We start from the raw sequence: 26,857 nt of genomic DNA, 5'->3' as shown, positions 1-26,857 counted from the left end.
TCAGGCAAGGTATTGTCAGAATCAGAAGAGTGAAGGCCTTTGCCCATAGATTTTACTATCACATTTACATGAACCTTTGTGCATTTCAGTAAGGCTCTAAAACAGGTGCTTAGGCAGTGCTTTTCTGTAGGTCTTAATGGAGCATCAATATTAAACTATTTTGAAAACTCACCATTATAGGATCCCAGAAGCAGTCCCCCTCCTCCCCTTTTAAAGCACTTTCTCTTATTGCCTAAAAATTCAAGTACTCTCTTAACAAAGTGCAGACTGAAATATTTCACTATGGACTTGAACAGGAGCCAAGAGGGTTGATGAAAGGGAAACTTCTCTCTATAAAAGGTTTATTGTCAGTGCTTTCTAAAGATGTAGATTCTTCTAAAACCAGCTACCAGCATTTTCACAAACATTAACACAGCCTTCGCAACCTCTCCTAGACCTACGATTCGGGTCCTTTTAGGCAAGCTCTGCGACTAGCCTCTGACCTTCTAGATAGCCAATTCAATCTAATTACTTCCCCCCCACCCGCCTCAATATAACTTTATTCTAAAAAGGAAAGGGGGTGGGGTAGCGTGGTCCTCACGCTATTGGAAAAGTACTTGAAATTCCTTGCATTCCTTTGCATTTAACGGTATGTTTACCTAATCATCAGCTTATTAGGATTAACACAAGTCATTGCTTCAAGCTCATTCAGTGAAAACAAACTGACTCCTATAGATTCCAAGATTTCTTCTCTGATCCCAACCATGGGTGAATTTTTAAGTCGTTCTCCCAAGTTTTAGGAACAATATTAGAAAAATATAAAGTTATAAACAAGTGACCTTATATCACATTATCCAACCATGCTTAATCTTGCCCATGGATTTCGAGGTGGGCAGCCTGAGTTATGGACTGTTTTCATTAAAGTTTCCTCTACCGAAGGGATCTGTACAACTACCTAGTGATTAAAATGATAAATGACTCTACTATACCCACCTCAAAGAGCTTGGGTGATGGAGACCCTTAGGCTTTGAATTCTTATGAAAATAAAGCATTATTATTTAAATCACAAACTTAGCTTCAGATTCCTTCTTGTGCTTTATACAATGCCTGGTGTTCAATACATGTTTTTAAAACAGATTACTCTAAATTCCAAGATTTTTTTCTACTGAAGACATAAAAGCAATCATTGTTAGATTTTTAGAGGTTAGTTCCCTGCTCTATCCCAGACACCTGGAACAGTTCCTGGTACAAAGTAGGTACTCAGTAAATCCTGTTTCAATGATTGAATGCATAAGCTAGATTGTCCCCAATGGTTTTGAACATTCTCTAAAAATACTGAATGCCATAAACTCAGATATTAGGTAAATATTTCTTTATTAAATGATTAATTCCATAAATAAATTCTTTTCACTGAATATAAAATTAAAATCATTTACAAATTATTCCAGTATTACATTTCCCCTCCCTCCCCGAAAGCTACATTTTGATAAATAAAAACATTCAGTCTTAAAACACCTGATTTCTGTTTGCAATTTAGAGTGCAGATAGCTGCCTCTCATGGACACTCACAGAGTGTCACCTTCTGGAAGGGATGGACCCCCCCTCCCGTTTACTTCTGTCAAAGGATGGAGTCTTTAAGTGTCCAACTAATCTTATTACCTTTTACAACTGTAAAACCGAAATGGAAAAAGCCTAGAGAAAAATACGCTTACCAAATAGTTTACAAACAGAAAACAGAACGTCATCAACACCACAAGCTCCAAAATGAAGCAGTAACGTGTGCTCCAATATTATGAAGCAAAGTATTCTCCAATTGCGGCTGCATTAGTGTCCACGTGCACCAGCACACCTGGCAGTTTCGAAATACCTTAATACTACTCAAGAATGAGCAGTGTATCCCTTCTACAATGGGTCCCTCCAGCCCGCTGCCCCCACCCACGCGTCCTTGATGCTGACACTCTTCTCTCCCCACTTTGTCCACCCTCGTGCTGGAAAACCCAGGTAGCGTTTAGTCCCTAAATTTGTGAATGTCATTGAACAGTCTGTAGAAGGGAAAGGCTGCCTCGTTGGCATGTGGGCAGTTGTAGTTGCATCTGCAGGACTGGATCATCATGACGTTCTTGGAAAACGTCTCCCCATCTTCGCAGCGGAACCGCATCTTCACAGTCCTGGTCTGCTGAGGCGTGCAGCAGCGGCCATCCACGCAGGAACCACAGTACTTGGGCCGGTATTTCTTCATACTCGAACATCCAGCGTAAGTAAACTTGACCGGTTCAGGGGATTTCTTGGTCTTGCTGCATTTCTTGCCCTTCTGTAAGAAAGAGAAGAGAAGGGAAGTTAGTGTTTCTCTTTCTTGGAAGAGATGTTCCCATCTCACCCAGGGGACCAGTCTACACGGCACTGCAGGCACTTACTTTCAGGCTGCTGTACACTGGCTGTCCACAAGGCCGCACTTCACAGATCCGGGTTTCTTTCAGCAGGCGGCATTCAGGGTTGTCATTGGTAACGCGTGTGGAGATACCAGTTCCACAGGTTTTTGAGCACTGGGACCATGAAGTCGTTTGGACGATACATTTCTGGCCATGTGAAGAAGGGCTGTACAGAATGCGAGGTTCCATTCCAAAAACTAGAGGGACAAACAAGAGGGAAGATTCCTCAGAGGCATACCGACACAAACAGATTCAGGTTCTCATTTCTCTGCAGTTTCAAACTAGGAATGGGTTTCAGTACAATGTCTCAGTCTTCACTTACCAGGGAGCCGCTTCAGGGAGCCGCCTTTTCCAATTGCAATTAATTCATTGTTTCTCGTTAACTCCACCTCCGAGGCATCGAAGGCCAGCTCCTTGCCCAGGAGGCCGTCCCTGTCGTCCATGGGGTCCTTGGCACCATCCTCGTCGCAGACCCACTCCTCACAGCACTGCCCGGTAACTTTGACCAGCCGAGGGTTGGGACAGCCCAAGCTTGGGAGAGAGAGTTCTTGGGGACACAGAGGAATGCAGCCCACGGCGCCGTCAATACATGTGCACTGATGTTTACAGTTGGGCTGGAAACTTTCCCCATTCTGGTAGATTCTGGAGTTATATTCACAGGGTCTGCCCTCTGACTGAGCTGCAAAGAGCACCAAAAAAGAAAGGGAGAAGAGAATAAAGTTAAGATTCCGTACGACGGCCTGAAACTCAGACATATTTTCTGCTGCTATATTCAATTGATGGTAAAGTTTCCTACGATTCCCCGGAGACTCCAGAGCAGAACAATAAGTTAGTCAGGAATCACTTTTCCGTATGCGCTTTTCGTTGGGCCCAGACACACTGAATTGCATTCCAGACTGCTGAAATCATGTGCCTTTCTGCCAAGCTACCAACAACAAAGCATCACCATACATGGTCGCAAAATTACTAAACTTCTGGACTACGGGGACTATTCTTTTTTTAAAGGGGCCAAACCACAAGCATCTTACCTCTGCAGATCCCCTTCAGAGCGGTGGAGCTGGCGCCGAAGTTGCATTCCAGCCCCTTGGTGTGGTCGCAGGGCTGCGTTTTGCTGCAGTCCTCGTTGAGCTGCTTGGCGCAGACCTTACAGCAGCCGCAGGCGTCCCGGACCAGCCCGACTCCCGGGGCGCACTTGGGCGCCTCCAGGGGGCAGTGGCAGGCGGCGGGGCAGGTGGAGAGAGCCTGGAAGGGGGAGAGGACACGTGTGAGGCTCGGCGCGGTGCGCAGGAGGGACGCCCCGGGAAGGGACGGCGGTGTTTGACCCGGGCGGCAGGGGGTCTCTGATCCCGTCCAGCCCGGCCACCCCGGGCGGCTGCGTACGCCGGGAGGGCCCGCCGGCACGTCTTCAGGGCAGGCTTAAAGAAAGAGCTCCCCCGAAACGCCCCGCCGAACTTCTGAGTCTAGCTTTTCCGGCCACGGGCCATCTGGGGAAAGGCGAAGGGGCTGCTAGAGCGGACGGGGAAGCGGTGGCCAAAGAACTCACCAGCCTGGCCAAGTGGAGAAGGGTGACGGCGAGGGCGAGCGTCCTGGCGGTGCTGGAGCTCATCGTGGCGCGCAGGAGGGGTCCGGACGAACGCGGAGGCAAAGACGCCAACACACCGGTGCGTAGCGGCCGGGCCGGCGCGGCTGGGGCGGTGGGCCGGGCGGTGGGCCGGGTGGCAGGGAGGCGACAGCCAGGCAGGCGAGCGGGCTGCGGGCGTCCTTCTCTCGAGGTCCTTGCCGGGGAGGAACGGAAGGCGCGGATGCTGCTCGGGGGCGCTCTCGCTCGCGGTCTGCCCCAGCGCCCAGAGCCCGCCTTTTATACGGGCCGGCCGCGGCGCCGCGTGTTGCAGTGACGTCGACTCTGTCTGCGCGTTCCAGAATTCTCAAACATCTCAGGAATGCTGGTTGGCGCGGGCTCCTGCCAAGCGCCTCCCCTGGCTCCGTTGCACTTTTTTTTTTTTTTTTGTCCTGGACCCGTCAAGAAAACAATCTTCCGTTTTTTCCACTTTAAATAACGACTTCTATTGGGGAGGGCTTTTCTTGGAGTGATGGTGGTGGAAGGGCCGAGGGGGTTGAGTTCAGAACTTTGCCTGGACTGGGAGGGTGGGAGGGCCTGGAGGGAGGAACAAAAGTCGTTTTGTTTGGTGATGCCGAGTTGACCGGGCAGCCTTGGAACCCCTCACCCAGGAAGGCAGCGAGCAGTTTGCTTGTTTACAGCGAAGGTGAGAGTCAAGTTATCTATTGAGAGAGGCGACCGGGGAGGGAGAGTGTCTGGGAGCCAGGAAACTATCTGAGGACTTCATAGAAGCGTGCTCGGATCAAGTCCCAAATCTTTGGCATGGTGTTTATTGGACAAGTGAAGTGTATTGCAAATTAATACCCGAGGTGGCATTTATGAATGAGAAGGGGAAAAAAAATCAACTTCCCCCATCGTCTGGCAGATTCCCAGGCAGAGGTCTTCCCCCGTCCGCCAACCCCCCCCCCGCCCCCTCCGCTTTTTGGTATGTCGTACTTGTTTGTTTTTGGAGGTTCCCACTTTAGTTCCAGCCCACTGCCTGGGTTGGAAGTCCGAGAGGAAACGAACGCAGGGAGCTCTCTGGGAGGCGGACTTACACTTCCTCACGGATGCGGGAGACTGGGTAAGCCCTTCCAGGCTCCCTCCGCGGGCGAGAGGCGACGCTAACTAAGCAGCCAGCCAGAAGCGGAGGGGACCACCGTGGAGTGATTTGTATTGAGATCATCACCTGTATATACTGCAAAACCAAACCAGATTCCAGCACCATTGTGCCCAGTGGATCTCTGGAAAAAGCAGACTCCTTGACGCTGAAAGTTTTGCGGGGCTTTTTAACTCCTTTCCTTGGGACCATTTAGAAGCCTCCCATTTCAAGTGAATTGCAATGCTTTGCTCTCTAAGTACAGAGAAATAAGAGATTTAGGATGTAATATTCTGTAGTAAAAAAAAAAGTTAGCAATTTTAAGGTCCTATTCTACCAGCAACACATTCAGTAGAAGACCTCCTACAAAGCAAGTTACTTGAACTTCAAATACCGTTAGTGTGATGGACAAATGTTCCCTCAAAGTTTAAAAAACTATCTTCTTGTGTAACTTTCATTAAAACATACACAGTAATTATGCCAGTTTCCCTTTTATATGTGCTCTGGGAGAAATCCTTGTCCTTTGCAATGTTTAGGGCTGTTCAGTCTAAATGACTGAGAAGTCTTGCTTAAGAAGGCCTTCAGTGTGACTTTTATGTGAATGACTCTAATGAACACAATAAGAAGCTATTGCAATGAAAACACTCTCCAATGGAGAGAACTGTGGCAGGAAAGAGTTAAGTTTCATTCATTCAAAAGTGCTCTTCCAGAAGTCTAAGAAGCTTTTACTAGAGGGAGCAGGATGTCTAAGGTTTTTGTTGGAGGTATGTGGGGTGGGGAACTTACTTTTCAAGACAATAGACTGTCAGGTGTTCTGGGCCCTGCATCCTGCCCAAGCCAATTCATCAGTTATTATTTAGAAAACGGTTTTGTTGTGTTCCTGTGTTCAGCTTTCGTTACTGTTTCCTTCTTAATGAAGTGACTGGGGATGGGGTGAGTAGGTACAGTACAGGGTGGGAGGAGGTGGTGAAGAGGGAATGGAGAGGAGCGTTCCTGGCTTCTGTTGTGGCGTCTCTTCTATTTGACTTCATGGTTGTAAGTATTTCCAGATGGTGAATCAGACACCAGACGTAACAATATTTCCATATTTGGGTATAGCAGTAGCCTGCGTTTTTAACATTTTTCTGCCTCTGTTATCCAACCACAAAGCATTCTTGACAGCTTCAAATGTTGTTAAATATAGACTTAACTTCTGTTCCCAGAGCAGGAAATTCTTTGGAATTCCTTGTTTTTCACGCAATCTGTCTATCATAATCTAAAATAATATTACAGTGGATGATCCAACTGGCTTGTGTATACACCTTGCTCCTTTATGGAAGTTTGTGTGTGTGTGTGTGTGTGTGTGCACGTGTGTGTGTGTGTGGAGGAGGGGGCTCAAAGAGACTCAGTCTGCTGCACAGCATTCAAGAACACACCATTCCAGAGATTCTTTTAAAAATCAGATTAAAGTTTTCTAACAAGGGTTGTGTGCATTTGTTTCTGGACTTCATCTGGGGAATCTTGGAGGATGAGTTTGTCCCAGAGGAGAAACTTACAGAACCTCACCGTCAGCTGCCCATTTAAAGCAGGGGGTGTGTGATGGGAGGGGGTGGGAAGCTGCAGCAAACAGGGCCAGGACGCTGGGAAGCCAGAGAGACGGGAGTAACCTGTGTACACAGCCTTTAGGTATACTATGTCCTGGTGAGACTGCTAGACAGCCTCAGACAAGAGGAACAGCAGCTCCTCAAGTCCTGCTCAAAGAAGGTCCAGAAACCCCAGATGTCCCATCGCCTTCTCCCCTCCTCTGCTGAGAGCTGCAGATCAGTTCACGGTGACAGATTGAAAGGTAAATGTGCAAACGTTCACGGGTAAGTGTCTTCCGGTGCTAATTCTGCATGGCTCTTTTGCTTTCTTTCCTCTCTCCCTCCCTCTCTGGGAGCCCCAGGAGGGAATAAGGGGCCGCCTTGTTTCCTTGGGCTGCAAGGCAGGGAGAAGGGGCTGCTTGTCTTCTCAGCTCCTGGCTTTGGACTGAGCGATGGGAACGTCTCTCGCGCACTGATGCCAGGGAATTTTAGGTCACCAAAAGAAGGGTTCACTGTCTGGCGGCAACTGAGAATAATAATCACCCTACACCTGGCGACTCCGGTTTCCTAGCCCTAGACCAGTGGTTCTCAAACTGTGGCCCGCATCAGACTCACCTGGAGGGCTGGTTAAACAACTGACCCCACTGGCCCCACCCCTAAATTTCTTATTCGTTACATTTCTAAGCAGTCCCGAGGTGATGCTGAGGCTGTTTTTGTTCGGGGATTCACACCCTGAGGAACACTGCCTTGGACGGTGGGAGTGCCTGTAATAGCCGTGTGTGTGCGTGCGTTTGTCCTCAGAGGTACTCGGCGGTCTCACAACTCCACCTTTTATAGCCACCTTAAGGAACAGCACAACTTATTGTGACAGCGAAAGGCCAACTCTAAGGTGGCGCCCCTGTGCCACCCTATTGCCCTCCGCTCCCCCAAGCCCCACCCCACCCCGAGTGACTGCAGGGAGAGCCGGAGAGAGCCGGGATGGCGGCGGGAACTATGTGGCAGTGGCGCTGGGAAGGCCTCAGCCGCCCCGGGACCCCTGCGGAGACGGCGGGCAGTGGGGATGGGGAGAGATCCGGGGCCCGAGCACCGGGACGCGCCCGGCCGCCTGCTGCCCGCCGCCCCCTGCCGGCTGCCCGGCCCGCGCTCCCGGAGTCGCCGCAGTGGCCAGGACTAGAGGTTTCCGGCGGCGCGCGGCGCAGGACGTTTCCAGCCCCAGCCCATATTTGGTGAAAGTCTTTCAAGACTCCGTCATCCAGCTCCGGGGGGCGGCGGCGGCGGCCCTAGGAGGAGGCCCAGCAACGGCGCGGCCGCCGAGCTGCTGAAAAGTGCCCGCGCCCGGTCCTCGGGCCGCCCGGCTGCAGGCGTGGCTGGCGTGCGGGTGCGCGCGTGCCGGGGAGACCGCGGCCGCCCGGCTCGAGCCCGCACCCCTGAGAGGGCCCGGCCCGCCCTGGGCTGCGTGGGTGGCTGGCGGGGAGGGCGCCGGCCCGATTGTGTCACTTTTCCCGTCCACTCCGCTGTTGACTCGTCCTCCCAACGGGGCAGAGAGTGGCCGCGCTGTGCCAGACTTGGAGGGTACGCCCAGGTGCGGGGCTGTGGGTGCGTTGTCCGAGCGTGGCGTTCGTTCAGACATTAAGCCCACCCGAGAGCGGGGACGTGGAAATGATTCTGGGGAGAAGTCCCCAAGGGCCTGGATCCCGTTATCCCTAGAAGGGAGAAAGGCTGGAGCTCCCTCTTGGTTTCTCTTGGTCTCCCACATCCCTTCCTTCCTCATCAGTAAGTTCCGTGGGGGCAGAACCCCTGGATAGGAAGCCCTAGCTCTGCCATCCACTAGCCTGCAGTCTTCAGTAAACTGCACATCCTCTCTGGGCCTTGTATCCACCAATAAATTGGGAAAGGAGACAGCAGGTAGTAAAACTGGAGCAGTCCCTTTCAGGGCTGATTTCACGCCATCCTCTCCTGATAATAACAGAAGCCAACGCTTATATAGGGCTCACTCTGTGTCAGGCACAGTTTTCAATGCCTGCTATTTATTGACTTATTTCATTCTCCAGCGCCCCATTGAGGTAGATCCTCTGGTTAACACCATTTTCTATCTAAATGAAGAAATGGAGGCACAGAGGGTAAATGTCTAGCCATTGTCACCTAGCAGGTAGCAGAACTGAACCCAGGCATCTTGGTCCCAGCAGGCCTTGCCCTTAACCGCTGTGCCCACTCCCCATCTCTTACTTTAGACGTTCAGGCCTGTCCCTTCTTCTGGAACTTAACCTTTATTTAACTCTATCACAGCTTACCCAGATGTTTCAGGATAAATGCATCAGATAGAAAAGTAGTTGAGAAGTTAACTGAAGCTGTGTGAACCTCTACGAATTGTCTAATGTACTGGCTCTTGGGGAAGAGGGGGAAAGGAGTGTTGCATTTCAACAGAAAAAGCCTTAACGCAAATAAGTTTACCTAGTGGACTTTTAGACACCTTGGCGGAGGGTGGGGAAGATACCTTGGCCTTTGGGGTCCTTCTGATACCTTACGAGCCACATTGATCAGGCAGTCCCTACTTCTGGAATAAGGCTTGGCCCGGTAGGAACTACATTTGTCACTGAGGTGGGTTTCAGTGTCACTTACTTGATGGTTTATCAGTCTGAGTGTTCCTTATGGACCCAACCTACCGTTAACTTGTTTTTTCTAACTGTATGTTATGAGTATAATTATCTATGTATCTGAGGACAAATTGTTTATCCTCTTTGAACTCCAGATTTATTCTGATCTCATGATATGTCACGGTACCATGGTAGGCACTGGTGACATAAAAAAGAGGACTTTAACATTGACCTTCCCCGAAGGACTTTACAGTCTGTTCCTGAAGTGAGTACAAAGTGCTGTGTGGACACTTTTGGCCCTGGGGAGTGAAAATGGAACTAATCTGAGTCTGTAAGCGTGAGCAAGAGTCTGCTACATGGAAAGATATTTGAGACAGAGGGAACAGAGCCTTGACCATGCATCATGAGGACCCGCTAGTGAGGCTCGACCATAGAATCCCTTTGGGGAACTGGCAAGAGAGGTCAGCTGGGATCTTCTGCAAATGGCCTTGCCCGTGGCGTTGGGACTCTGTCTACAGCCAGCGGTGAGCCGTGTGTGTGAGGTTTTGCCTTGGTTTCCTCATTTATAAGATAATGGGGTTGCCCCAGCTCAGGGGATAGCACTGAAGCGCTCACAGGGATCAGCCAGGTAAACAAAATGCCATTCCAAGGATTTTTGCCAGCTGACACTGGCCTCAGCCTGGGGGAACCATGCGGATAGTGTGGACTCTATGGGGGGGGGAGGTGCAGTGGGGGCTAAGTGGTTGGCAGGTGAAAATGTAGGTCCAGTGTTTGCTTGTTTTCTCAGTTTTTAAAGAGATCTGGATCTTTAGGTGAAGGCTTTTACTTTTTATTTATTTATTTTTAAAAATTTATTTATTTATTTATTTATGGCTGTGTTGGGTCTTCGTTTCTGTGCGAGGGCTTTCTCTAGTTGCAGCAAGCGTGGGCCTCTCTCCATCGCGGTGCGCAGGCCTTTCACTGTCGTGACCTCTCTTGTTGCAGAGCACAGGCTGCAGATGCGCAGGCTCAGTAGCTGTGGCTCATGGGCCCAGTTGCTCCGCGGCATGTGGGATCTTCCCGGACCAGGGCTCGAACCCGTGTCCCCTGTATTGGCAGGCAGATTCTCAACCACGGCGCCACCAGGGAAGGGCTTTTACTTTTTAAAATGTTGGTAATTAATTAGAACAATGTTAAAATGCCATCAAAGTTAATCCTGGGAAAACCAAAGAAGACAGTGTGAGGGAGCTGCCTGTTGTGACCTCCAGACTGAATGTCTCTAAGAACCTGTCCTGCTCTGGCATTCTGTAACTCTCAGCCTCTCGTGAAATGTTAAGGAATAGCACCATGGGCTCCATTTAATTGTCAGTTTGACTAGATTCTCATATGTTTAAGAATCATGGCTGTCACTTGACTCAGTTGTAAGAGTTTACACTTTATCAACAAAATTGGAATCAGTGTCTTTTTCTTATTTTCTACTTTCCACACTCCCCAAACACCACTCAGTCTCCCTCTTACTTCTCCCCTTGACTTTATGTTGTAAGCAGCAGGCACTCCTTTGGCAGCATGCTAGGAAACAATGTTTTTAGGGCATTCGTATCCAGTGGGAGCTATATCTGTTTATTTCCTCCACCTGGCATCTGTCCACAGGAAGCCAGGCATTTCTAGCCCCTTTACCTTACAGAACTTCTTGTTTTGTGATAACACAGAAACATTTCAAAGGAATGGACTGGAAGCCACCTCTCCCACTCTGCCGTGCAATCTATCTTCTAGACATGCTTGAGCAATATGAAATACATTAATTATAAGTCACTATCAACTGGGTTAGTTCCAGATTTAGGGATTAAGAATTAACCTTCACCTCTTCTGGGTTTTATTTCCAGAGATACCTGTCTCTTATCTCCCCACTTAAAACCACACATACCACATTCAGCATCTAGAAAGGATTTGATCTGGGCACAGTACATGAGCACACAGATAGATCCTACAGAGAGACTGAAGCCATTTATTCATGCCAAATTTTGCGGGACCAAGGATTAAGTGTAAAAGAGGATTCTGGCAGTTGGGCTGATTATGTGAAAGAAGACATAAGACACGTTTAATACTCAGCAGGAGGCTTGGCATATAGTAAGTACTTAATAAATTATAATTATTTCCACAGCAAGCACCACAGTTACCTTTACTTTTACTACAATTAGCATAGAATGAGCTAGACTTTTTCCCCTAGAGAATATTCTGTATTCTTTAGACTAGATGGAAAAACGTGATGAACTCTAGTTAAAAAATCACTTGATAAATGGTATATAGCTGATGTGATTTATAAGATCCACCCAGGCCAGGATCCTGGCTTGCACTGGGGCTCCAGCAGTCATCTAAGAAATCACTCAAATGGCCTTGCCTGTCATGGAATTGCAACTTTGCCTACAAACAGTGTTGAGCCATGTGAGGTTTTGCCTTGGTTTCCTCATCTGTAAGATAATGGGGTTGTTCCAACTCAGGGTCATGCACTCAAGTGCTCCACAGATCAGCTAGATACAAAACACCACACCTGAGGATTAGTGCCAGCTGACACTTGGTCTCAGTGTTTGGGAGCCATGGGGATCGCTATGTCTATGGGGCCTGGGTTTTGCCTACCAAAGGCTAAGCAGTTCATATATATATATATATATATATATATATATATATATATATATATATATATATATATATGATGTTAAGGTAGAGCAGAGTGTCTGTCTCCAAAGACCATTCTTTTGAGGAAGAACATGGTATTTGCCCTCTATGAAATCCGCCTTAAAGTCTAAGCACTTGCCCCCAACTTCTTGACTTCCCCTTAAAAACTGATTGTGGATTCCTCACTTAAATATTTTTCTAAATGTGAGCTTATTTGTGTTTTCAGTCATTGTGGACCCCACTTACTTCAGGAGAATCTGGTAATGAATGAGTCAAATAATAAAAGAGGGTTTCCTCCTCAGGGACCCTTGCCTGAGCTTGTTCCTGTTTTCTCTGAAGAGAAAGAGATGTGTCAGAGCAGAGGAGGAACTCAGAGATTGAGAGATACTTCTAGCCTAACTTAGTCACCACCATTGACTTTATTACCTGAGGCAGATGGTGCTGCTACCGCCCATGGCCCATGGTCGCCCTCATATCAGAGCTGCTCAGCATGGAGCCCTCCAGGCACCCACCAAGCACTCCCTCTGTGCACCTTGTGCAAGGTGTCCCTGAGCCTTGGATGTGGGCATGTGTGTGGTGCCCAAGGTTATGGCAAAAAATAAAAAGCATGGAGCAATTTGAGGCTAGTCCCAGACGTTTCTCTGATGTTTTTTTTTTTATCCCCTCTCCTTTAATTAGGTTTTAGCTTTCAAAAGAAAAACAAAGCTATTTTTAAACAGTCAGTTCTTTTTTTTTTGGTGCTTGTTTCTAACTTTTAAAAAAATTGAGATATAATTGACGTACAACATTATATTCGTTTTACGCGTACAACATAATGATTCAATGTATGTATATATTGGGAAATGATCACCACAGTAAGGTCTAGTTCACATCCATCACCTCACATAGTTACAGTTTTTGTTTTGTTTTTTTGGTGAGTAGAACTTTTGAGATCTACTCTCTTAGCACCTTTCAAATATATAATACAGTATTATTAGCCATGCTGTACATTACATCCCCAGGATTTATTTATTTTGTATTCTTTTACAACTGCAAGTTTGTTCCTTTTGATCACCTAAACAGTCAATTCTTAAAGGAAAAAGGCAATATGTGTTCAATGCTTGAACCTTCTGAGGCTCTGGAAAATGCTGCTGGGGGAATTATAAAGTGTGGAATATATACCAAAGCACTGCAGATCCAGGATATGATGGTTCAGTTCAAACCTATAAATATGATATGAATGACAGGCTTCCTGCTAGGTGGCAATGTAAAGAGAAATAATATCTAGACTTTGCCATTGTGGCTTTTGTAGCCTAGGGGAGATCTAGATGCTTAAAAAGATAATACAATATAGCGATCTATGTTCTATGTACAGTGTAGCCAAATTGCTCTGGGAGTACAGACAAGGGGCGTCTAACTTTGAGTCCCCCCCTTTAAAGATGTGAGGTCTTGTTTAGTTTGTATTTTTTGATGGATGGGAGAGGTCAGACACAGTTATACACAGGCACTAACATGTATGTTCCCGTTGAAGCTGGTGATTCCAGAGAACATGGGCATCTTCATGAGACAACAGACAACACCTAAAAGTGAGAAACTTAGGATGAGCCTCTGAAAATGCATTAATCACAGAGAGGACCATCCCCGTGGGTGCTGTTGGAAATTATCACTACGGATCCTTCTTTCTGAGGTGGGAGGGAAGGGAACTGACATTTACAGGGCAACTGACATGAGCCAAATGCCTTAGAGGTTATCTCACCTAATGTTCAAGAAAATCCTCTAAGGCGAGCACTTTGAACATCTTTCTAACCTTAGGAAGTCGGGGTTCAGAGAAGTTAAACAACTTGCCCAAGATCAAGCAGTTAGAATGCGACCAAATAAGGATTCCAACCCAGACCTGTCTGACTGTGTCCAGACCCAAAGCCTGTGCCCTTTCTACATTTCTGCTACACCATCCTGACTGCCTGAGTTTCCACTCCTTTTAGGAGTGTTTGCTCTTTTTCTATTTTCTTTTATTGTTACCACCTTGCTTTATAGAGCCAGCCCTTTTACCTTTTCTTAGCACTTTCAGATCCATTGATGTTGAAGTTTTTGAGCCACTCACTGGTGAGCCTGGCTTCTAAAAGGAGGTGCAAATTAAAGTGAATGGGATCATTATCATCATCATTATAATCAGAGAACAGGCATAGTGATATTAAGCCTGCACTTACATTTGCTTCCTTGCTAGGCACTATGTAGAATGATTTAGATATACCTGATTTCTGCCTTCTAGGGACAGATGACAGATTCCTCAGGATGTGGAGTTTAATTGGAAATAATGAAGGAGGTATGATTTCAGGATTCTATGTTTCAAAGACAGAGGGAAGTGCCATGGCAGTCTAAGGCTGCACTCAAGTGATACTGCGGCTCTATAAAGGCAAGGTGGTAACAATAAAAGAATACAGAAAAAGAGCAAACACTTATAAAGGGAGTGGAAACTCGGAAGTTAGAGGACTATGTAGAAGGGTATTGGACAAATGCACTGAAGTGTGTGTGAGTGCACGTGCTTGTGTGTTGGGGGAGGGAACTTTGGGGGGAATGGAATGAGAAGAACATAGTGAATTATGACATTCTTGTGTATTCATTATCTTTTCTTGTTAGCACAGCTCACCCGGACTCCATTCACCTTTCTTTTGTCTGGGCTTTCTGCACTTTCTAGGTCCTTGCTCTGCTATTTTGAATAGAGAAGTCCTTGAATCTCAATCCAGGAGATGTGGGCAGAAAGGGCTACTTTCATAGTTGGGCCATCCTGCAAACACCATTTTCAAGGGCCTGCAATCTGAAAAACTGTGGCCAAGGAAGCAGGTAGGGGATGAGGTGGGTGTGGGGTAAGCTCAGGAAAGACTTCAGAAGTGACATAAAGTGAGAATTGAGACAATTTCCACTTGAAGTCACCTCTCCACTTATTAGGCAGTAACCATCTGGAACCAAATGCAGCTAATTTAACATCATGTTGGAAAGTTTATAATGTGAACCGCGTCCTAGGGCCAGGGCATCCAGGTTTTGATCCTTTGTAAGCGTCTCTCTTTTGGAATTCAAACTGTTGTCAGCACATAGGAACTAAGAATGCTGCCAAGTTTTGAGTCACCACTCTCTGCTTTCTTCCAGAACACCGTGGGAAAAGGATGGGCAGACTAGTTAAGGTAAAACCCAGTCCCACCCAAATGCTCACTGAAGGCTGGAAACAAATCCATTTTTTAAATGTTTTAAAAATCAAATTGAACTCAGGAAAGAGGTAATAAGCCTCTGTTCTTTGGTTTCAACTTGGATCTGGAGGCTTGTTTTGTTTTCTGAGTCTCAAGGCTGTCACATTGGGTGTTATCTATAACTGCTTTAGGTTTCTGGGGGGGTTCCCGCTTGCCTTATTTATTTTTTTTTTTTTGCGATACACGGGCCTCCCACCGCTGTGGCCTCTCCTGTTGCGGAGCACAGGCTCTGGACGCGCAGGCTCAGCGGCCATGGCTCACGGGCCCAGCCGCTCTGCGGCATGTGGGATCTTCGCAGACCGGGGCACGAACCCGTGTCCCCTGCATCGGCAGGCGGACTCTCAACCACTGCGCCACCAGGGAAGCCCCCCGCTTGCCTTTTAAAGGACTTTTATTAAATGATTGCACCATGCTAGGGTTTAGGGATATAAAGGTGACTAAGATGTGGCCCCTGACTTTGAGGACAGCATGGTCTAGAGTGGTAAGAGCATGGGTAAATAATGTGTGTGTGCAAATACTGTGTCCCTTCACAAGGGTGCAGTGCACCAAAACTGCTTCTGGATCCCTGTCTGAACATGGCCCTATACTAGGGGTGAGGTCTTCTCATTGTACTGGATGGTATTGCTCTTGGAACTTCCAGTGCTTCTGCAAAGCTTGAAAGAACAGGCTATGTTTTTCTCTGCTTGGTTTAAACGACTATGCTTAGGACATAGTATCAGCATGAGCCTGGAGGGTCCTCTGATAACCTCTCCTTAATAAGGGGTCGGATAGTTTTGTTTTGAATGCCTTTCCTCTTCCCTTTGGTACGCAATCCAGGCTTCCTGATGTCTATTTATGGCCTTTTAGGTATCTTACATCTTCTGGCATTCTGATGATAAGTAATGGATGTGTGAATTATATTCTTGGCCTTATCAGAAATGGTGCATAGTGAATCCCAGGATTTCTGTTATATAGTTTTAAAGGTAAGCCCAGTTACTTGAAGCCTTTCTCCTAGGCAGTGGACCACATTGGAAGTAGACAGGAAAGGAGAACTTATTGGGCAAGAAGACTGTGTCCTAGGATCCCATTACATTGGTAGCATTTTAGAGTATTGTTTAATTTGATTCCCCCATTGTTTGTGGTGTGCCATCTGGCGTTATTTCTTTTCTTTTGTTTACTTTGGGTTCAGTTTTCTCTTATTTGTCAACTTTCTTAATATGGAAGCCTAGATCATTGATTTAAGGTCTTTTTTCTTTCTATTATAAGCATTTATTTTATTATTTTTTTAACATCTTTATTGGAGTATAATTGCTTTACAATGGTGTATTCGTTTCTGCTTTTGTGGATTTCCCTATAGATGCTCCAACTGCCTCCCACAAATTTTGATATATATGCTTTTATTTTCATTCATTGCAAAGGACTTTCTTTTTTTAATATTTATTTGTTTATTATTTACTTATTTATTTTGGCTGTGCCGGGTCTTAGTTGGGGCATGCAGGATCTTCGCTGTGGCATGCGGACTCTTAGTTGCAGCATGCATGCAGGATCTAGTTCCCAGACCAGGGATCGAACCCGGGCCCCCTGCATTGGGAATGTGGAGCCTTACCCACTGGATCACTAGGGAAGTCCCTCAAAGGATTTTCTAATTTCCTTTTTTATTTCATTTTGACTCCTGGTTATTTAGTGTGTTATTTAGGATCCAAATATTTGGATATTTTCCAGGTATCATTCTGTTATTTATTTCTAGTTTGATTTCATTGTGGTCCAAAAATAAACTATTTGATTCTTTTTAAAATATCTTCCACTTCTCACTATGTTTACGTTTTACTTTAAATACTTGTACATAGTAATAATAGCTGTTTTAATGTTATCTTCTAGTCTCATCATCCCTATAATTTCTAGGTTTGTTTCTATTGATTACTTTTTCTCCTGATTCTGGATCACATTTGCCTGCTGCTTGACATGTCTAGTAATTTTTTACTTGGAAGCTGTTATAAATATTATGTTGTTGAGTTTCTGGATTTTTTTTCTTTCTTTAAATAGTGTGGAGCTTTGTTTTGGCAAGTCGTTAAGTTACATGCAGATCAGCTTGACCCATTCAAAGCCTTATACTTTCCTAGGGCAGGTCTAGAGAATCCTTTACTCAAGAGATAGTTCAGGCTTACTACTAAGATGTGACTTCTGGTGTCTCTGTTGAATGACCTAGGATGTCACTGAGGTCTCTCTACTAGTCAACATCGAATGTCAGGAATACAATTTAAGGAAGATGGTCTAGGATGGCTTCACCGAGTAGGTGAAGGTTTACACTTTTCTTTTGCCTTTCATTACTGGAGCAGTGGGTATGAATTCTTTTAATGATATTGATCTATAATGTCAAACTGCTTTCCAGAAGGCCATAACATTTTCTACGTAGTTCTACCAACAGTTTAGGAGAGTGCCTGCTTCACAATATCCTTTCCAGTATTGAGTTTATATTTAATAAATTATAGCATAATCTCTTGGAAGGAATATGATGAAGCCATTAGAATCATGTTTTCTGAAAACTATTTAATAACTTGGGGGAAAACTCTCAAAACAATGTTAATTGAAATCAGGACAAAAGCAGGACAAAAAATTCTATACACATCAAGATATCACTTTTATATGAAGATCATATGTATATATATTCATTCTTTGTTAATAGCATTTATCTGTGGATAATGGGATTACAGGTGATTTTTATATTCTCCTTATTTTCTTTTTTTGAATATTATTTATTTATTTATTTATTTATTTATTTATTTTGGCTTGCTGGGTCTTAGTTGCAACACGTGGGATCTTTGTTGTGGCATTCTGACTCTTAGTTGTGGCATGCAGGTGGCATCTAGTTCCCTGAGCAGGGATCGAACCCCGGCCCTCTGCATTGGGAGGGTAGAGTCTTACCCACTGGACCACCAGGGAAGTCCCTCTCCTTATTTTCTTTTAGTATAACTTTTATACTAAAAACTACTTTACAATATGAGGTACCTGATAAATGAGTGTATAGTAAAGAAAGGGCTTTACTCAGAACGTGGAAATACCTGGGGACAAGAAAATCTACAGATATAGAAATCATATACCCTCCACGAAGTCTAAGCGGAGTCATATTTTTCAGCCTTTGTATTCATTAAGGATCCTCTGAGAGTGAAGCTGTCTGGGACATCGAAAGGAATGTCCTGACAGCACCTCCCACCTAGTTGGGAACTTGCAACAGTTGCATTAACTGGTCAACCCATGTCCATGGAAGGGAAGCAACTTTCTGCCTTGAATTGTTGTATTTATCTTGATTCGTTTGGACCAAATGCATTTTCCTTGGTTTCCATTTTACACTTTAACACTGAACGTATTAGTTTGATAGGACTGGCATAACAAAAGATTAGGTGGCTTAAACAACAGCAATTTATTTTCTTACAGTTATGGAGGCTAGAAGTCTAAGATCAATGTGTTAGCAGGGTTGGTTTCTTCTGAGGCATCTTTCCTTGGCTTTCAGATGGTGATCCTTGTGTCTTCATATACACATGTACATGTCTGTATCCATTTCTTCTTATAAAGACACCAGATATATTGGATTACCCTTAATTGGACTACACCATAATGATCTCATTTTAACTTAATTACCTCTTTAAAGACCCTATTTCTAAATATAGTCACATTATGAGGTACTAGGGTTAGGACTTCAACATATGAATTTTGAGAGGATACAATTCAAGCCATAATACTAGGTTTAGCTGTTTCTTCCAATTCCTCATGGTTGTAGCAGAGGCATAAAACCCATTTCTTTCCCCTGCAAGCATAAACTCTAGATCCCAAAGTGCTTGATGTTGAATTCTGGCTCTCTCACTTAAGAGCTCTTTGACCTGGGATGAAATACCTAGACTCTCTATGCTTCAGTATCCTCATCTCTCAAATGGGAACAATACAAGCACATATCTCACAGGTTCGTTGTAAGCATTCAGTGATTTAATTTACGCATATCTTGTAGAACAGTGCTTGTCACAATGCCGTATACTAGGTGTTCAATAAAGGTTAGCTGTTATCATTACATCAAATTATCTTATTAATAGAGCTATCTATTTAACACTATACTTGACACAGAAGGTATAGTGATGAACATAAAAGATGTCTCTGTCTTCACCAACAAGGAATTTTTTCCCTGGATCTATGTGCCCTTTTTATTTTTGACAAAGGAACTTTTGTTCTCCTTTGAAAAATTCTGTGTAGAAATACTTTTCTAAGGGATACTGAGCAGTCAAAGCATGCTTGATCTCTCCGCCCTTCCTTCATTGTAGGCACTGACTCTTTAATATGGTTTGTAGATTTAGGGAGAGATAAAGTCTGGAAAAGAAAGCTGAAGTGATAAATCCTATGTCTTTTTTATGGTTGTCTCTCCTTTCTCTACCCCTTAAACAACACACACATTTATACCCCTTTAGCTGTGCTGGACACATTTTCAAAATCCACATGCCCAGATTGTGCACCTAGATAACGCTGTCTTGTGAGGTTGTGGTATCTGCTACGTTAAGTCCTTAGTCCTTCTAGAATACTTCGATGACTAAAAATATGGATGATGAATCTGTTCTCTGTACACCAGCTCCCTCACCCTCATGTGGGAACGTGTCCTTTGGGTCCTTTTTCAAGCAAAGACTTGTGCTGATCTACCTCATACATTAATTCTAGCTGTAGTAATACTTTGGGAAAGGAATAGGATCCCAAAATAACCACCAAGAGAAGTGTGTCATGAAAGGTCATGGCAATGGGGCAGAGGATATTGGACAGAAGAGTTCTAAAAATAGGAGGCAAGAGATCAAAGACCCAGCAGCAGTGAGGAACCTTTTTTGGCTTTGATTCACAGAAGGGGGAGGCAACTTTCCCCAGCCTGCTCTGCCTTCTGCTCCACCTGCCACTCACACCCCGCTGGCAGAACCGCCAGGGGTGGGAGGATGGTGAGCGCATTCTTCTGCCCTGGGTGCTGACTGCCTTTACATCATTTTGATGATAAGTGTATTTATATGATGCTTAAAAGCATGTCAAAATAAGTAACATTATGGAGAATTTTACCTTATCGCCATATTCCTAATATTGCAAGGAACTCAAACATTTCTGGGCAAGAATACTTAATTTCAGCTTTCTTTTGGAGCAGGTCTTTAGGTTTTACAAGCTAGAGTTGATTTTTCATTGTCTCCTGACATTGTACCTGATGATTAAGTGTTTGCAAAGCTAAGCACCAGATTTTATGTTCATGCACTACAAATTGGGCCAGCAGGATCAGCCACATCAGATCCCATCAGCCACTCTGTGTGTTCTGTGGGGATGGGGTATGGGCATATATCTAGCTGCAGTTGAAGGAACTGATATTTTAGATATGATGTCCAATGTTCTCCCGCTGTAGATAGAGTTTTGATGATAATGAGGTAGGTAGATGAAGACATTAGAAACATGGGCCTCTTGAATGAATTTGGGAGATTATTCTGTTTGTGTATGTGGCTTTGTTTTTTAATTCCATGAACTAGAGAATCAGAATATCTGAGGTGAATTCCATAATCTCTCTATAAATCAATTTCCTCTGCAGTAAAATAAGCTTACTGACACTTGCTTAGAGACGATAAATATACGGAAGTGCTTGCAAACTATGCAGGACTGTACAGGTGTTCCTTTTAAATCACATGGTTGTCAGAGAACTAGTCTACACATTCACGTGGAATCCATCCCTTCCTCTTCAAAGAGGCTTCTTTCCATTCATTCCAAAACTATTTACTTCACTCCAGTGTGCGAGGCACTGTGTCAGGCACCAAAGAGCATGCAAAGATGAATCATCCAGATCCTGCCCTCAAGGAACTTAGCATACAAGGAGGCATATAAACCACTGAAAAATGCACTGCTTGTTTTTTAAAATTTAGCTTCAAATGACTGCATAATTGAACATAATACCACATTTAAAAAGTGATTTAGCAGTCCCTCTTAAGTATTTAAATGATAATGTATGTGTTAATGAACATGCATTAGTCTGCTAGTAGACTAACTAGTATGTATACTATTAGTCAAGAATATGGAGAAACGCATGTGAAACAAAGGTGTCCCGACTGAAGACAGGCGATTTGGGGTACTGCAGTGATTAATGATGACTGACAGTGCATTAATCCCACCCCTTGTTGAGGGATCACTCTTCATTCGGCTCCCCAAACCAAAACTGACCGGGAAACAAATAATTGATTCTGTCTAGCCCTAAAGTCAATTTCTCCATGTGTTTTGACTCAAGGCTTTATTAGCCTGAATCCATGAGTAAACGGCCTTTTTGTTTAACAGTTTCTTTGCAGTATAGTTAACAAATCTCTGACTTTATTCTAAAAATAGAGGCAAAGTTGAGATTTCTCCAGGAGGCTGGAAATCCTAAGATTTATATGAGGGAAATATGCAGTTATAATCCTAAAAATTATGCAATTTGTTATCAATTTAATGACAATGAGATATTTGACTGATAAAGTTTTTAGCCGTTGAAAATCACAACAAAATCTTAACTCTTAAAAATCTAGCTTAAAGCACATTCTCAGTGAGGATTATGGCTTCAAAAATATTCAATGAATAAAAATATAAAAGACCTTCTGAAAATATAGGACATGATTCTGATCTCTTCTCCCAGTAAAAGAAAGCTGCTTTAGAGATCAGAGATCTCATAATTTCCTTTTCAGGATAACTCTGAAGGCCTGTACATTGGTCTTGAGTCAGTCTCTCCTTCAGGCATTAATAGGTTTAAATCAGTATGGGAGATCTTAAATATGGTCCTGAGGAAAAAGAGGCTACTGTGAGCTCAGAAAAGAGGAATGTTTCATTTAGGGCTTAGAATAATGGTTGAAAATGATTAGAGGATCTAATCTGTGGGTGTGAGCACTTATCTAATGAGTTCCGCAGAATGGTGAGAAGAGAAAGGCAAATACTGTGTGAACAACAAGTAGAACCTTCAAGTGAAGATGGTCGTGGTAGGCAGAGGCCCGGGTTACCTTATGAGGGCGAGACATTCAACTCCTGGCCAGAATCCTTAGAAAGTCTCTCCACAGAGAGTCCAGCAGACTGGTCACAACTCTCCAACCTGCGAGCACTCTGACTAAAATGCTCAGAAGAAGGAGAGTACAGATCTGCATCACATATCCAGTTATAACTCATATGGTGACCCGTATTGCCTCAGTTGCCCTTTGCCTCTCAGTAAACTGTATCACCAGTATTGCTTCCAATTTCTGAATTCAGTCAGTTCACACAATGGATATTTATCGAGCCTCTGGTCTCTACCATCTGCTGGGCACAAAGAATCTTTTCCTTCCTCTGACCTCTGATTTGTGCTTCTACAAACTGCAGTGAGCTTCCACAGACCTACACCTTCTACTGGTCAGATCAGCAACACTGCCCTTTGAGGGTAGCCCCTGGGCTCCCAATGGCCTCTGGCCTCACATTCACAGTTAAGGGCTCAAGTCACTCACTGGTTCTCACTAAGCACTCTAAATGTTTTCAGGAGATCCCAGAAGTTTTTTTGGCCAGTGATGACAACTATTTGAGAAGACCGATTCACTTTCGGAATAAAGGCAGGGTCAGGATTCATTCATTCCCTGGCTTTTCTGGTATTTACTGCTATATACAAACTACTCCAGAAGACAGTAACCTAAAACAGAACAGTACCCATTAACTTGTATCCCATGGATTCTGTGAGTCAGGAATTTAGACAAGACTGAGCTTCTTCTGAGAAAAAAAGATTCTTCTGTTTCTCCTGAGATGGCCAGGTCACTCAGTGGTACTCAGTTGGAGGATGGCTGGTCAAATGTGTCTAAGATGATTTTACTCATGTGTCTGGCATCTTGGTGGGGATGTGGAAGTGTGAGCTCAGCTGGGACTGTCTACTGGAGCACCTACACATGGTGTCTCCAGCACTGCAGTCTCAGAGGGGGCAGACATCTTACATGGAGGCTGAGCAAGCAACCCAAGAGAACCAGGGGGAGGCTGCAGGGACTTTTCTGCCTTCACCTCAGAAGTCATGCAGCATTACCTCTGCAGCATTCTGTTGGTTACAAGTGAGTCCTAAGGCCATCCCAGATTCAAGAGGAGAGAAATAGGATCCATTTCCTGATAAGAGGCCACTTTGTAGAACAGCTTGAGAAATATTGTTGCAGCCATCTTGAAAAAATACAGTCTTCCACTTTGGCATCTGTGTCTCACTTATTTACTACTCAAACTGCCTCTACCAGATTCTTGTCTAGGAGTTAGTTACTCTGTCTACTCAGAAACCAACCTTCTTCCCTCCCTTCTTTCCCTTCTCCCTAGTCAAGATGTCTACTCTAATAAAAACTTCCCAGAGACTACCTAAAAGTTACAGGGCAGAGTAAATAGGTGCTTGGTTGGAGCTAGCAAGAAAATATGGGTCAAAGAGGAAGGAATAATCATGATGAGAAGAATTAAGAGAGGTTTCATTGAGGCCATTGTGCTGGACTTAGGACAAGTAGAATTTTGACAGATTAAGAGTAGGGGAGAAAGACATGTCATTCCTACATGAGCAAAAACACAGAAGTGTAGAAAGGTATGTTGTATGAGGAAAAGCTAAGACTGCTAAAGAATTTGAGCTTCAGACTCTACAGCCACTGAGAAGCCAGGTTTTAAAAGCTGTGTTTTAGGAAGATGACTCTGGCAGCAGTGTGGAAGATGCATTGGAGAGGTGAGATTTTGGGGAAAAAAGATGGCTAGTCTCTGTAGGGCTTAATACAGGTCTCCCTTTGACAGAAAAGGAAAGAGGGCTTTCTCTCGTTTTTGGTCTATAAGAAACAGTAACAGTGACTCTTTCTCCAGAAATGGTGGCTTGAAATGGTATGATGCATCACTAGGTATGGACCTTCCTTTAGCGAAGACTTGTCCAGATGTATTTGGCTTGGATTGGATACTTGGTAGGACTAGTCATCCCCTTGGGATTTCATCCCACCTTCCCTCATCCCAGTGAATCTGTGCCTCAGCAGCCCTTCAATTTCACTGCCTTCAATTTCCCATGTCCACCCCAAACCCTTGCCCTAGCTAAGAAGATCTAGACTTTCTGCTGTTTCTTCCATCATTCCCTCAAACTCTCTGTGGCAACCACACAGAACTCCTCACCATTCTCTGGCATACCATGCCCTATCTCACTGCCAAGTCTTTGCATATGATCTTTTCTCTGCCTAAAGAGTTCTTTCTATCACCTCTTCCTCCAACAGGCAAATACCTTGTCATCAATTAATACCCAACTGAAATGTCATCTCTGTGAAGAGTGATTCAGTAGGCTGCTACCTTCTGGTGTCCCATGATATTCTGTCTTCTACTATAACATCTGTCCTATTATAGTGTCATGTACATTTCTTGTTTACTTTGTGAATTATATTGAGCCCCTCGAGGGAATAGACCACATCTTATCATCTTTGTCACTAGTGTCTCTCACAGGAGTAGGCGGTCAATAATGTTACATCAAGGAAGGAAGGAAAGTCGGAACTTCATTTGACTCTTGCTAATGTAAATGTTGTAAATGTTGGTCTGTGTTTCTGATCTAGAAATTCTGATACTCTGAATGAGCAGGGAGTCGGTATCATTCTGTGCAGAACAGTAGTGTTTAAGTCTGCTCAGAAGAAGCTGGATTTCTGTTGACATAAGGTTACCGAAGTAATCTGGAGAATTAACCAGTGAAAACCAGCAGATCCCAGAGTGGTAGAGCTCTATTCACAAACATTGTTTATTTCTAACAAACACTTTCCCAGAGGTGTCATGAACAGCCAATTGCCGTGTCTCTCACACCCCAGTAACTATTAAAACTGGCAATTTCTTGCATGGTTTCAAAGCTGTGGAGCAGCCCTGTGTAGCCTGGATTCATCAGTAATATTCTCTGAGCTGAAAGGCTGACATTAACTGTTAGTTTAGGTCATTGTCAACTTCTGTGGTCTCCTTTTAAAACCTAAGGTCACACATTCATAAAAAGCCTTCCTGACATAATGTGGATAATAGTGGGGAACTCAGCTTACACATATACTAAGCCCTAAAGAATGCTCCGTGGGCAGAGCTCAGCTTACTTGGGAGAAATTTGTTTGCACAGGGTTTCAGAGCCCGCGTAGAAGGGATGTTTTCCCTTTTACCAAGAACCCTGCCATGAACTGCTTTATATAACCAAGGCAGTGTTAGCTAGTTGTTGTTTGTGGTGTTTTCACTACAGATAGAGTAGATAGACTAACACTGCATGTGCCTTCTAAAGGCTGAGATTAACGTGAAAGTGCTCATGGAGGACCTTTAAACTGTACCTTTTTTTTTTTTATTACACCCTTGGGTTGTTTGCTGGGCTTATTAAACAACAGTCTGTAAAGGTGTAACATTTTGCATCCTTCTGAGTAAAATGTTTTGATTTAATTTTATCCATTAGTTAGCACCCACCCTGCCTCTCACTTAGTTTCAGTACCAGATATTTTCACCTCTAAGGTGACACATGTGTGAAAATGATAATGTTAAAGCTTATAAATTACGGGTAATTCATCCCTACACCAAATTATTCTCCCCTATAGCTGTCCTTTAAAGAGGGAGCTCTCCTGTTCCATCCAAGAATCACTAAGGACTTGAAGCACAGTGGTTGGTGAAGTAGGGTGAAAGAAGAGTGGACTCTGGACTGGTCATGGCTGCTTATGTCCTAATGCTGCCACTTATCAATGTGATGGGAACCTCTTGGCCTTAGCTTTTCTAGGGATCAATCCCTCATCACAGATTTTTGTAGATGAAATGATGGAGTCCTTAGAAGATGCTCAGTAAAGATTAGTTTCTGTCCTTTCTTCCTTGACAGGTCAGTAGGGCTGAAGAGCACATAAAAAGCAGAAACTTCAAAGTAATGGGTTAAGAAACTGTCAGTTGGGCATATTCAAAATTAGAATATGTAAATATATAAATAGGATCCAACTGATGGTAATTTGACTTGCAATTTCCCAGGGACACATTTATTATACCAGGCGGCGCCAATTTTGTGATTCTGTAGCTACATTTATAATTGCTATTATTTTAATTTTTTAATTTATTTTAATTAATTTATTTTTTATGCAGCAGGTTCTTATTAGTTATCTATTTTATACGTATTAGTGTATATATGTCAATCCCAAACTCCAAGTTCCCCCCACCCTCCCACCCCCCTTTCCTGCCTTGGTGTCCATACGTTTGTTCTCCACATCTGTGTCTCCATTTCTGCCTTGCAAACCGGTTCATCTGTACCATTTTTCTAGACTCCCCATACATGCGTTAATATACGATATTTGTTTTTCTCTTTCTGACTTACTTCACTCTGTATGACAGTCTCTAAGTCCATCCACATCTCTACAAATGACCCAATTTCATTCCTTTTTGTGGCTGAGTAATATTCCATTGTATATATGTACCACATCTTCTTTATCCATTTGCCTGTCGATGGGCACTTAGGTTGCTTCCATGACATGGCTATTGTAAATAGGGCTGCAATGAACATTGGGGTGCATGTGTCTTTTTGAATTATGGTTTTCTCTGGGTATATGCCCAGTAGTGGGATTGCTGGGTTATATGGTGATTCTATTTTTAGTTTTTTAAGGGACATCCGTACAATATGGTACTGGCACAAAAACAGAAATATAGATCAATGGAACAGGATAGAAAGCACAGAGACAAACCCATGTACCTATGGTCAACTAATCTATGACAAAGGAGACAAGAATATACAGTGGAGAAAAGACA

The 26,857-nt window shown here is 44.2% G+C and overlaps 2 protein-coding genes across 12 annotated transcripts in view; one reads left to right on the top strand and one right to left on the bottom strand.

Moving 5' to 3' along the window:
* Nucleotides 1-1,336: 1,336 nt before the first annotated feature.
* Nucleotides 1,337-4,240, bottom strand: CCN1 (cellular communication network factor 1). Its single transcript, XM_082614281.1, has 5 exons — nt 3,952-4,240; nt 3,437-3,650; nt 2,731-3,087; nt 2,394-2,605; nt 1,337-2,290 (listed from the first exon to the last, which is right to left on the bottom strand). Exons 1-5 carry the CDS (start codon nt 4,012-4,014, stop codon nt 1,988-1,990), a joined length of 1,149 nt encoding a protein of 382 aa, XP_082470407.1. The 5' UTR covers nt 4,015-4,240; the 3' UTR covers nt 1,337-1,987.
* A 102-nt stretch (nt 4,241-4,342) lies between these two features.
* LOC309800252 (uncharacterized protein) overlaps nt 4,343-26,857 on the top strand; it is a 112,784-nt gene continuing 90,269 nt past the window's right edge. For 2 of the 11 annotated variants that reach the window (XR_014293422.1, XR_014293427.1), the window contains exon 1: nt 6,508-6,951. Coding sequence is in view for 4 of the 11 variants with exons in the window: in XM_082614288.1 (XP_082470414.1) it covers nt 7,645-7,896 (252 nt within the window). In the remaining 7 variants the exon portion in view is untranslated. Of the gene's footprint in view, nt 4,673-6,507; nt 6,952-7,623; nt 8,263-13,422; nt 13,470-26,857 lie in introns of those variants that run through there. The other 9 variants (XR_014293425.1, XR_014293426.1, XM_082614288.1 and 6 more) reach the window with 8 other exon arrangements.

The sequence above is a fragment of the Mesoplodon mirus genome (assembly GCF_964341445.2).
Source record: "Mesoplodon mirus genome assembly, chromosome: 3".
Classification (NCBI taxonomy): domain Eukaryota; kingdom Metazoa; phylum Chordata; class Mammalia; order Artiodactyla; family Ziphiidae; genus Mesoplodon; species Mesoplodon mirus.
This window is presented reverse-complemented; position numbering and strand designations above follow the sequence as displayed.